At 37.4% G+C, this 13,225-nt stretch overlaps 2 protein-coding genes across 2 annotated transcripts; one reads left to right on the forward strand and one right to left on the reverse strand.

The window, feature by feature from the left end:
• The first annotated feature begins 823 nt into the window (after positions 1-823).
• On the forward strand, positions 824-10,846 carry LOC145587748 (PLASMODESMATA CALLOSE-BINDING PROTEIN 5-like). Its single transcript, XM_081644437.1, has 3 exons — positions 824-1,300; positions 1,428-1,455; positions 10,486-10,846. Exons 1-3 carry the CDS (start codon positions 952-954, stop codon positions 10,637-10,639), a joined length of 531 nt encoding a protein of 176 aa, XP_081500563.1. The 5' UTR covers positions 824-951; the 3' UTR covers positions 10,640-10,846.
• A 1,266-nt stretch (positions 10,847-12,112) lies between these two features.
• Positions 12,113-12,961, reverse strand: LOC145587749 (E3 ubiquitin-protein ligase ATL41-like). Its single transcript, XM_081644438.1, has one exon. The coding sequence runs from the start codon at positions 12,954-12,956 to the stop codon at positions 12,243-12,245; it is 714 nt and encodes a 237-aa protein (XP_081500564.1). The 5' UTR covers positions 12,957-12,961; the 3' UTR covers positions 12,113-12,242.
• Positions 12,962-13,225: the final 264 nt, after the last annotated feature.

Raw genomic sequence — 13,225 nt, forward strand, 5'->3', positions numbered from 1 at the left:
GGGACAAAAACACCCAAAACAAATGTAGCCAGAAGTATGGAGGGAAAGAGAAAGGAAGAAGAAAGAGAAAAGGGGGAAAAAAAGAAGTTACCAATTATATGATGACACGTGTCATAGCCAACCTGTTTAACTGGTTACAAGTTTTTCGTCTTGTTTCAAAATTGAGAACCCTTAAATGTTGTATTGTTCAGGTATAATCCAAAGGTTGTGTTATTAAAAAAAAAAAAAAAAAAGGCCCAAAGGTTGTATTATTAATGACAATTTTTCCCGCCCCAAAAATGAAATACTTAACATTAATAGCCCAAAATTAAGATTAGTAAAACTAGTTTTTCATGCGCAGGACTCCGTATATCTCAGTGGTCAAATTAATAAAATTGACAAATATAACAACTTTAAATGTGTCAATTATTCTTGAACGAAAAAAGTAACCAAGAAGCTGTAATAATTTATCCAGGCTGTTACTCACACAGCCCACGACCACTCTCAAAGAACACTGTAGTAGGAGGTAGGAACTAGGGCCGTTAATCCATGACCCGAACCCGACCCGAAGTTACCGAGAGAAACCCGAACCTACCCGGGCCCGAACAACACGAATTTGACCCGATTTGACCAAAATTTCATTTATCGTGATAATATTAAGTTTTAACCTATTTTTAATAGTTTCTAAATATAATCCGAAATTGACCCGAAATATGACCCCAACCCGACTTGACCCGAATTGTCTCCCCTAGTGCGAAACCCCCTTCAAATAAAAACCACGAACCGTCCATAAAACAATTTTCAGAAATCAAATGTCTTTTGTCTGTCCGAAACTACATCACTTCAACGGTTACTTTTTCCACTAGTCACTGCTCACTGCTCATTCCCAGCACAAAAAAGAAAAAAAAATTACTCAACAAGAAAGAATTACAAATAAACCAGAAACCTGAATTCAAACTCAAAGTAACAAAGATGGCGAATTTTATCATCACTTTCTCTCTCTTACTCTCTCTCCTCCTAGCAGTAACCTTTCGGCCCATTAAGGCCCAATTAGAAGAAAAAGCAGTAATACAGCAGCAGCAGCTATGGTGTGTAGCAAAGAACAACGCCGAGGATTCCGCACTTCAGCAGGCCTTGGATTGGGCTTGTGGGCCAGGTGGTGCTAGCTGTGGCCCAATCCAAAATGGTGGGCCTTGTTATGATCCAAATGATCTTATTGATATGGCTTCTTATGCTTTCAATGATTATTGTCTTAAGCATGGTATGAGTGAAGAGACTTGCAACTTTAGTAACACTGCTGCTCTTACTGCTCTTGATCCAAGTAATTTCTTTTTCTTTTTTTTGTTGTTTTTCTTAATTTTTAAAGCTACATTCTAATTTTGTGAATTGTTATTTTTTTTACTACGTTTTTTTTTTCTTTTTTTTTTTTTTTTTTTGGGAATTTGCAGGTCATGGAAAGTGCAAGTATGCTTCAAGGTAATTAATACTCTTTAAAAGTTGTTAATATTGTCTAATTTTATTGGGTTTTGAAGTATTATTAAGAATTGTTATGTGTTTCTTGTCAATTGGTAGTCAATTTAAATATGCCCTTTTGATTTGGATAAATTAAAGGGCATTAATTAGTATGAACAAAACTATAAAAGGGTTTTACCAATTTTTATTTGAGCCATTATAAAGGAAATTGTTTTATTTTTTGATGAGCATTATAAGGGAAAATGCTATGTTGTACAGGTTGTACTAGCTCTATTTCTAATGTTGAAATATATTCATCTATGGAACTAATATTCTAATTTGCAATCCTTAGTTTCGGGAGAGAAATAGAATTAGTCTTGATTTTGATTGAATGTTTGTACTTGATACTCTTAAGTCTTAACTTGACCATAGATGTTTTTTTTATCTGAAGAGCCACTTTTAGCTAGCTCTTAACTCTGTAGATTTTTTATGAGTTGGTCTATTTCGCGTAATTGTTTGTTTGCAATCACTGACAATTTGCCAATGTGGTCGGATATGATGATTTGATGAGAATGGAATGGGAGGGATGGATGGATAATGATAGATACATTCCTTCCACCATTATTGTTGTGTTAGTATACAATTTTTTGAAAAACTTACCTATTGCTTTAGGATTTGGCAATAATTTTTATATCTTCGGAACAAATTGTAACGGATCAACTTATAGGTTATTTAGATGTGGTAAAAGATGTAGTGTCCTTTTGGAGGAGCTCAATCTTCTCTTGCTTTCAAGAAATTTAGCTAACCAAACATCTCCAAATGAAAAGTTTTCCATCTTTACAAATGGATAAATGCTGAGCAGTATATATTGCATGTTACTAAGGGTGTTTTTGTCTCATAGTGGAAGTGCATGATACACCTTTCCATTATTAATAATCAATGAAGTTGATACTTTGCCTTTGATATCCTTACGCTCCCCCTGGAGTGAAATCTGCATAGTGCTTAGTTTAGATGCGATGATTGGTTTTACCCTGTGAATGGATATGTCAATTAAAGGTTGTTGCAATTAAGGATAAATAGACTCAAAAATCACAAGGGTTGTCTTTTGGAAGAAAGTAGGGGGTTACATTGATTGAGTACAAGATGAGAGAGAATCGGTTAAGATGATTTAGTAATGTAAGAAGGAGACCAAGTGAGGCTCCGATAAGGAGGCTTGAAGTGTTGTAATCAGGGGCGAACCTTTGAAGGGGCGGGCAAGGGCTTGGCCCCCACTCAAATTTTGGCCCAAATTTGTTTCTATATTCAATGTCCAGTAAAATCCCAAAAGTCACCTAAAAAAGTTAGTACCAAACTCCAAGCTTACTAGGAGTATATGTCATACTAGTGATACTATAGTATATGACTTTTTCACTTTATCTTTCTTTCACAAATTCCAAAGCAAATGATTCACACGTTATTACTACTGTAGCTATTTGCACTACACAAAATTACAATATTACCCTTTTAGTTATCTCCTTTTGTTATTCTATTTATGCATTATTTTTATCCAAAATTCCAATGCCTTGAATTATTAGATCCTCTTCAATTTTTTTGTTGTGCCAGACTTTTTTGTCTTAGTTTATGAACTTAGCTATTATTTGAATTTTATTTATTAGTCATAAGTCTCATAACAAATAATACGGTTTTATCTATCCACCATTTGAAGTTTTGAGTTATGGAAGTAGTGTCAAAGGTTAATTTCTTATTGAAATAGAATTATATCAATGATTATTTTATTTTTATGGTATTTGTATAATAATTAATAATACTAAGGTAATAATATACTTTACTATATAAGTATTATGGTATTTGTATAATTAATACTTTGGCCCCCTCTTAGAAAAATTGTCAAGATCCGCCACTGGTTGTAATCCCTTTTTGTGTGGCTTCTTACAATGTATATGGATGGGAGGTTTTTAATAGACAGAGGAGGGAGAGTCGTAGATTAGGGGATGAGAAGGCAAGAGACATGATGTGAGGGATCTAAATTTCTTGCAACTTATTTTCGAATATAGTTTATGTTTTAAATTCTAAAAAGGGGTGATTAATTTAATGACATGGAGAATAGTTCCCTATCTGGTAGAGTTTATTCTGAAACATCTTTAGACTCATGGTTTTCCCACATGGATGAAGAGCTTATATTGATAAGGTAAGGTCTGTTTGTCATCAAGCCAGGAATGAAAAATATGTTAACCGCAAAAACCAGCATTAATTTGCATATACCGAAGTTGGTGACATTTAAATGAAGACTTCATAGTGGAAGAAGAAATGCCTTTGGTAATAAGTGAAGGTTTTAGTTATTCCTCAATTTCCTTGACATCCCAATTGTGACATGTCATAGATTTGACATGATGGCAGTTTTCTTCCTATCAATGGTACTCTGGTGTGGCATACAGCTTTAATATTTTGATTTCTTTCATTTTCAATTTTATTGTATGATTTTTTATTTTTGCTTAAAGAGAAACACTAGGAGTGTTAATTTTTATCTGTTGAGAATTTTTTATGCTGAGGTGCTACATAGTTTCATGGATTACAAGTCCGCCAGGGGTGCGTGTTCTGAAGTGTTATCAATTGTTCTCTGAATATGGAATGTGAGTGATTTTGTAGAGCAACCAAGTAAGTGAAGGCTCATCTACCTTCAACACTTTGGAGTATATTAGTGTAAGGCTCCTACTGAGTATTTAGTAACAGACAAGTGATCATTGTATCACTGCACTGACTGTTATGACAGCAAATGTTTGTTACATTAGCTAATAGTAGACTGCCAGTTAAAGAGACTATGTATAGAACTTGAGGAGGAAGCCCTTCAGCCTCTGGGACAGATATTTTCTATAGTAGACTGTGAATTCAGGATTTTTCTTATTTCTCAAAATTCTCTAATTCTCAAACATGTATATGAATTAATCAGTTGTCACATTGCCCAAATCTAATTAGGATGTGGTATAGTTATACAATCCAATAAAATCAATAGGTTTGATATAATTACTGTTTTAGGACTTGACATCCTAATATTGTGTATTTATGCAATTTTTTTTTTCACCGAAGGTGGGAGTACTTGTTATAACGGATGTGAGAAAGAACAAGTTAACGAATGCAAAACAAGAATAAATAACACACAGATTTACGTGGTTCACCAACAGTGTGTTCGCTACGTCCACGGGCAAGCGAGAGAAAAGCTTTATTGATCATGAGGAATTCCAGATTACATATTTGATAATGTAAATTATCACCTGACTAAACTATGAATAAACCCTAACTAGGTTTATATATAGCTACCCCAAATAAGATAGATAAATGCATAAAAAAGACTCACGAAACCCTAAGGAATCGTGTGGGCTCCACTGTGCACAAACGGAGAGCTCTTGCTCACCATCGAGTGAGCTATCGCTCGGCCCCTAGCTCACCTTCGACCTTCACGAGCTACAAAGCGAGCTATCACTGGGCGTAGTCGAACCAATCTATCTTCGTGTGCTATAGCTCACTCGCATAGGAGCTATAGCTCCAATTTCGTCACAACTCCATATGCTTCCGAAACTACCGAGCTATAGCTCGCTCCTCCTAAACCCGATACAAGGCATTATTTCAACAAATCTCCACCTTGACTTGAATCCTCTCACAAAACTAGATAACCAGACGCATTAATTACAATGCCCAGGCTCTTCCTGCAACCAGACTTGACCCTAAGGAATCGTGTGGGCTCCACTGTGCACAAACGGAGAGCTCTTGCTCACCATCGAGTGAGCTATCGCTCGGCCCCTAGCTCACCTTCGACCTTCACGAGCTACAAAGCGAGCTATCACTGGGCGTAGTCGAACCAATCTATCTTCGTGTGCTATAGCTCACTCGCATAGGAGCTATAGCTCCAATTTCGTCACAACTCCATATGCTTCCGAAACTACCGAGCTATAGCTCGCTCCTCCTAAACCCGATACAAGGCATTATTTCAACAAATCTCCACCTTGACTTGAATCCTCTCACAAAACTAGATAACCAGACGCATTAATTACAATGCCCAGGCTCTTCCTGCAACCAGACTTGTCCCGAAAGACAACCAAACCAGATTTTCCCCGTAGGACTCCAGATTAGCTCCGTTGAGCTCCAGATTACAATCAAATATTGAGCAAGTTCAAACAATGTTTAAACTTTCTTCGCGGAACCGGCTTGGTGAACATATCAACAGGATTATAAGCAGACTTTCACCTTAATTCTCGTCTCACTTCGTAGAAAATGATACCTGACATCAATGTGTTTAATTCTCTCATGATGCACTTGATCCTTAGCCAACATATAGCACTCAAACTGTCACAATATACTACCGTTTGATCATGATGTAGACTTAGATCACTAACTAGTCCCTTTAACCAGATTCCCTCGTTGGCCGCTTCTGTCAAGGCCATGTACTTTGCTTCAATAGTAGATAAAGTTACTGAAGGCCGGAGAGTAGCTTTCCAACTAACAACTAAACCACCAAGAGTGAACACATAACCAGTCATAGACCTTCTACCATCAACATTCCCAGCATAATCAGAATCTGAATAGCCTGTAACTAAACACGCCACACCATTACCATAAATGAGACCAACTTCATACGTACCTCTTAGGTAACGAACCTGTAAATGCTCCTTACCAGGATCAATCATGAACCTCTTGACAACACTGACTGCTTGTGCAAGATCCGGCATAGTGCAAACCATAGCATACATCAAACTCCCTACTGCACTAGCATAGGGAACCCGAGACATGTACTCCTTCTCCTCAGCGGACTTTGGTGCAAAAGCAACTGATAAGTGACAATTGGCCGCGCTTGGAGTATCTATAGGCTTCGTTGTTGACATGCCAAACTTCGACAATAATTTCTCAATGTAGCCTTTTTGCGATAAGAAAAGTTTCTTTTGAGCCATATCCCTATAAATCTCCATGCCCAATATGTTTCGAGCCGCACCCAAATCCTTTATTTCAAACTCTGAGAAGACCCTTCAATTTCTGAATATCAGACTTGTTCTCCGCTGCTATCAACATATCATCTACATACAGAACTAAGTAGATGTACGACCCATCTGTGAACTTGTTGTAGTATACACAACAATCATACGGATTCCTGTTGTAGCCTAGCTCTATCATGTAGCTATCAAACCTCTTGTACCATTGCCTAGGAGACTGCTTTATCCCGTACAAAGACTTCTTCAACTTGCAAATATGATCTTTTTCTGGAACTTGGAAACCATCGGGTTGGGTCATGTATATATCCTCTTCCAACTCTCCATGTAGAAAAGCTGTTTTCACATCTAGTTGCTCAAACTCCAAATCCTGATGTGCAACCATTGTTAGCAGCACCCTGATGGAATTGTATTTGACCACAGGTGAGAAGATCTCATTGTAGTCTACCCCTCTCTTTGTGTAAACCCTCTTGCAACTACTCAAGCCTTATACTTAATCCCCTGCGCAGGGGTCATCCCTTCCTTTTTTTTTTGAAAACCCATTTACAAGTAACAATTTTTCTCCTTAAAGGCCTAGGAACAAGATCCCAAGTCTTATTCTTATGAAGTGACTCCATCTCATCTCCCATTGCAGCAAGCCAATGGGTAGACTCCGGACATGTAACTGCTTCGACATTCACCTCTTCGGCAACCTATAGTGAATAAGCCACCATCTCTTCAGAACCAAATCTATCGGGAGGTTTCCCAAAATTCGCTCTTTTAAAACGTTCCAGAGCTAGACTAGGCTTTTCAATTTTGGTGTTGATGATTTTGGTGCTTTAGTATTTTCGTGTTGAACATCTTTTTCCAGTACCTTATTACTCTCATCATGAGTGACTTGCTGCTCCACCTGTTTGTCAACACTACCACTATCTGATACAACTATGGACTATGGACTGAACATTAGAGTTAAACATAGAATTTTCATCAAAGACTACAATTCTACTAAGTATAACTCTTCTTTTCGATGGAGACCAAATCCTATAACCTTTAACCCCATCATCACACCCTACAAGTACTCCCTTTTTGCCCCTTGGCTCTTATTTACCCTCATTAACATGATAATAAATATCGCAACCAAAAACTCTCATTTTTAAGTAATCTGTAGACTTACCAGACCACACCTCACAGGGTGTTTTGAGGTTAATTCCAGAGTGCAGTTCACGGTCGATCAGATAACATGCCGTGTCGGAAGGCTTTTGCCCAAAACTTTCTGATCAATCCAGCATTAGAGAGCATGCACCGAACTGTCTCCAAAAGTGTCTGATTCATTTGTTCTGCTACACCATTTTGCTACACCATTTTGCTGTGGTGTATCTCTGACAGTATGGTGTCTAGCAATCCCCTCATTCTTGCAGAACTCATCGAACTATCAGTTCTTAGCTTTTTTTTTATCTTCTTTTTAGTTTGATTCTCCACTAACGCCTTCCATTGCTTGAAATTCTTGAAAGCTTCACTTTCAAACTTCATTATGATCACCCAAGTCATCCTTGAAAAAGCATCAATGAATGATACAAAGTACATGTGACCTCCCAATGACTCAACACGTGATAGACCCCATCGGAGTGTATATAATCAAGAGTACCTTTAGTTGTATGAATGCCTTTAGGGAACTTGCTACGATGTAGTTTCCCAAAGACACAATGCTCACAAAAATCAAGGTTTGTGACCTTATGGCCACCTAGAAGATCAGCCTTGGAGAGGATTTGCATTCCTCTTACTCATATGCCCAAGCCTTATGTGCCATAGCTTGGTCATATCATCCTTCTAAACCTCAAATGAAGCAACAACAGCAATTGAACCTGATAGAGTGGAGCCTTATAGGAAATACAAAGTACCACGCTTGACACTCTTTAGAACCACATCCGAACCCTTGCAGACATTCAAAACTCCACCTTTATCTCTGAAACTGAAACCCTTATTGTCTAATGCACTAAGTGAAATCAGATTCTTAGTCATTTGTGGAATATGTCTAACATCGTTCAATATGTGAAATGTACCATCATGTGTCCGGATCTTGATAGAGCCAATCCCAATTGCCTTGCACACTACACTATTAGCCATTGAAATATTTTCTCCATCTACCCGCTCATAGGTAGTAAACCACTCCCTACGTGGACAAATATGATACAATGCCCTAGAATCAAGAACCCACACATCATTGTGATATGTATGTTCACCCGCAACTAAAGCAATGTCATATTCAGAATTCGAATCCTCTTCTGGTAAAGCGGCATATACAGATTTATCCTGCTGTTGCTTCTAGGGACATTCTCTCTTCCAATTCCCCTTCTCCTTACAGTAATTACATACATCAATTTGCTTAGGACCCCCTTTGGAATTTCCGGGCTTCTTAGCCTTCTTCTTCCCAGAATTTCCATGTCCCTTACCACCACTAGCCATTAACCCAGAGGCTTGATTGTCTACCTGTACTACCAGATGCCTTATGGCATAATTCCCTAGTATGAAGAGATGATCTAACCTCTTCTAGGGACACAGTATCTTTACCAACAATGAAAGATTACGCAAAATTTTCATACGACAAAGGTAAAGAAACTTACAGAATAAAAGAAGCATCCTCATCATCAACCTTAACATCAATATTACACAATTCTAGCAAAATCGTATTTAATTAATCTAGGTGATCTCTAAGAGGTGTACCTTCATTCATTCGCAGACTGAATAGACATTCCTTCAATAGCAACTTGTTGGTTAGAGACTTTGTCATGTACAACCTCTCCAATTTCAACCACAGACCCAATGCGGTTTCCTCCTCCGCAACCTCGATAATGATGTCGTCTGCAAGGCACAACATGATCGTTGAATGTGCCTTTTCCTTCAGAATGGCCATCTCAGCGGTATCTGGACCCGGTGACTTCTTTGTCAATGGTGTCTCCACGGCATCTGAACTCGATGACTTCTTTGCTAATGGTGCCCATAACCCTTGTTGTTTCAACAACACCCGCATCTTGATCTGCCATAAACTAAAACTATTCCTCCCTGTGAATTTATCAATTTTCACATTCATCCCAGACATATCTCCCATTCAAAGTCTTGATACCACTTGTTATAACGGATGTGAGAAAGAACAAGTTAACGAAAGCAAAACAAGAATAAATAACACACAGATTTACGTGGTTTACCATGTGTTGGCTACGTCCATGGGCAGGCAAGAGAAAAGCTTTATTTATCTTGAGGAATTCCAGATTACAGATTTGATAATGTAAATTATCACCAGACTAAACTATAAATAAACCCTAACTAGGTTTATATATAGCTACCCCAAATAAGATAGATAAATGCATAAAAAAGACTCACTCACCATCGAACTCTCGCTCAAACTGTGCACAAACGGAGAGCTCTCGCTCACCATCGAGTCGGACCCCAGTCGAGCTATCGCTCATGGTCGAGCAGGCTATCGCTCGACCCCTAGCTCACCTTCAACCTTCGCGAGCTCCCAAGCGAGCTATCGAGCGAGCTATCGCTCGGCCTAGTCGAACCAATCTATCTTTGTGAGCTATAGCTCACTCGCATAGGAGCTATAGCTCCAATTTTGTCGCAACTCCATATGCTTCTGAATCTACCGAGCTACCTCTTGAGCTATAGTTCGCTGCTCTTAAACCCGATTCAAGGCATTATTTCAACAGTATTTAATTAGCATAATTAGTTTTTATGTAGTTATACTTTTGCTTTATGGATTACTTGCAAATTGTTTTTTTTTTTTTTTCATCCTGTAATGCCATCAGCAGTATGTAGAATTTTGTTTTCTCAACATCCAAGAGTAGTACATGTAACTGTTATTTTTAAATGATGAGAGTACTTATTTAGCAAATGCGAATTGTTAGTAGTTACTTCGTATTATTTTACTTTATAGGTTCAATGCCACCTGGTTTTTTGTTCTTGGAATATGATAATGTGTATGGAGTAATGATTGTGCAAAAATTTTAGATGTTATCATGTTTATTAGTCATTAGTTATTTTCTGAAACTTTGTTACATGACCATTTGGTTTTTAATTATAATTTTTGCTGTTGCTGCAGTATTTTCACTGCTGCAAATTCTACCACCCCTTCAACTGCAGGAGTCATCCCAGGCAGTGAAGACTTGAACGGGACCTCTCAGTTTGCTGCAATAGAGGTTAGGACGTTAGCCCTCTTTAATTTGCTTCTCGCAATCTTTGTATTCTCACTATAACAGATGAGAATTGGTGAGAATTGGATGTATTGGGTGAAGCAAGTCAGTGAAATAGAGCTAGGCTTAGATCTTGCTAATATCATTCCTGGAAAAGTTTTGTTCCCGGCTTTGATTCTTGTATCTTTCATGAACAATTAATATATTTCGTTGGAACCTATCTGGTTTGTAAAACCAATTAATATATTTTTGTTGTTATGCAGTGTACAGAATTTCTTATTCCCTGCCCTTCTATTGGATTCAAATCAGTGATGTTTTGTGTGTTTTTTACTTTTGATTAACTATGATTCAATTTCACTGTTGTGACACCCCCCTCCCCCCAATTCCCACTTCCATAGTTTGCAGGCATAGTTGCAGCGCTGTACAGTTTGTCCTTTGATTGGGGTTTAAATGATTTTATTTTTCATGCATATTGCTCATGATAGCTATGGTTCAAGTTTCGATTACCAAATCGAAAGTGGTCTTTTAATTTTCTTACGAAGTACGAAGTATATTGTTAACAAAGGTGAGCCTATCCCAGTTAAAGAGGACAGGGAGTAGCAAACTGATAACAGTCAACAGTTTAAAATTTCCAGTAGAAAGTTTATTAACAGTTCTGGGTCAAAACTATTGAATCTTCAGTTACTATTTATTTACCAATCTCAATTTTAATATATTGATTTATTTACCAATCTCAATCTTGATATATTGATTTCTACTTGACCCAAATTACAAACTATACTTTCTTGCATATTTTTTCAGTTTTGATCAAGATCTACCTTTGCTCAAATTGAGTAATGTACAAAAGTTTCATAAATGGATATTTTGTCATTTCATGTTATTGATCCACAATGAAGATGTCAATTAGTGTAGGATTTAACACAAGTACTTGAGGAGAATTCAAGAGTTCGAGTAATATAGTTCGAGCTAAATACGTTTTCGTTCAAGCGTGATGCAACCCAAAAGACTACTAATTATATAAACTGATACTTGTAGCAAGAGTTACCATAGTTTCTCCTTAGTGTTATAAACTAAAGCAAGCAAACTATTAAAATTTAATCAACAAACAATTGTTATAATTGGCAAACACTAAAGACATTCTAAGTGTGAAAGAAAAGATATCAGCTGTTTTACGTTATTGACAAATGCCAATTACATTTGGTCACAGCTGCCTAAAAAAACAATTAGCAGCTGATTCTTTATTGCTCCAGAAAAAAAAATGAAAAAAAAAAATGAAAAAAAAGGGAATTAAGTCAAAAGGATTGTTGAGGTTGTGATTTGAAGATTTAATAATTAATTAACGTAATCCTTCATACTAACTCCTAGAAAAACATACACTCTGATTAAAATACCAAATAAGTGTACAAAATTCTACTAATCTTTTGGTCAAGACAAAAGTTGAAAATGTATGCTTATGTTTATACTTAATCAAACAACTAAATTGAAAAACTCTTTTCATGTTCTCATTTGTCCAATTGATTGTATATTTGTAACGACTTTTTTTTTTCTTGGAGTTGAATCTCATACAAAATATAATAAATAATGATACTATTGTTTATAATGTATGCCTATACACTAATATTAAACAAATAGAATTTCTGCAAAATGTCAGAGATCATTGCTGAACTTAATTATGTGGATCAATTTCTTCACAAACTTGCATTCTGCTTGAAGATAATGATCTTTCCCTGCCAATGATCTTCCTAAAAGAGTTCATTCGAAAGCTTGACGACGATGATCCGCTTCCAGCATTAATAATTTTGCTAGGATTATCATTATTATTGCCTGAGTTTATTACATCCTGAATATTATGTTCAAGACCTTCTGAAGTAACAACCACTACCTCGGTCAGGTCACTGGCAATGGGTGGTTCTCGGTCTAGCGGTATTAACTGAGGAGACACCTCAGACCGACAAATCGGGCACGTTGCTTGGCCGCTGAGCCACTGATCGATGCACGACGTATGGAATACATGATTGCAGTTGGGTAAACGCCTAACCAGCTGATCCTCCTCCAATATGCTTAAACACACAGAGCATTCAATGTGTTCGTCGTCTTTTCCCATCTGCTTGAACAGATTTGATGGTAGCAAACTGATGGCTGTTGGATCGAGTCCGGACTTTGCTTTTGTGGAATCACTGAGCTGCACCAGGTCACGGTGGATGAAGGTTAAGGTGGGGTTACGACGTGGGTGGCGTAGGACATATCTAGTATAAATGTGAAGAAGTGTGACTAGGAGGATAACGAAGCAGAGGGATAGTATAGCTGTTACCATGATCTTGCTGTTACGGTCATAGGTGATTCTTTTGGTGGCATCGTGTTGGTCTCCGTCCAAATTCATGGCCCGATTCGAAGACGGGAGATGACGGGAAAGGTTTGAGTGAAGAAATGTTGGAGAAGCTAGGAACTATGCAGATTTATATGCAATTCAACTGATGTATGAGCTTTGTTTTCTAAGAATGTGAAGGGAGAAGGTGACTAGTATTTGTAATTCTTTGAAAAACTGATCTATAAAAAAGATTAACGGTTGACCTTTGAATGATGACTTGGTGAGATGGACTTCTAACAATCTAAGTTCAATTCTTTGTGTAGTTTTAAGGCTTACTTTGG

Source organism: Chenopodium album, chromosome 17, assembly GCF_948465745.1.
Source record: "Chenopodium album chromosome 17, dcCheAlbu1.1, whole genome shotgun sequence".
NCBI classification, from domain to species: Eukaryota; Viridiplantae; Streptophyta; class Magnoliopsida; order Caryophyllales; family Amaranthaceae; genus Chenopodium; species Chenopodium album.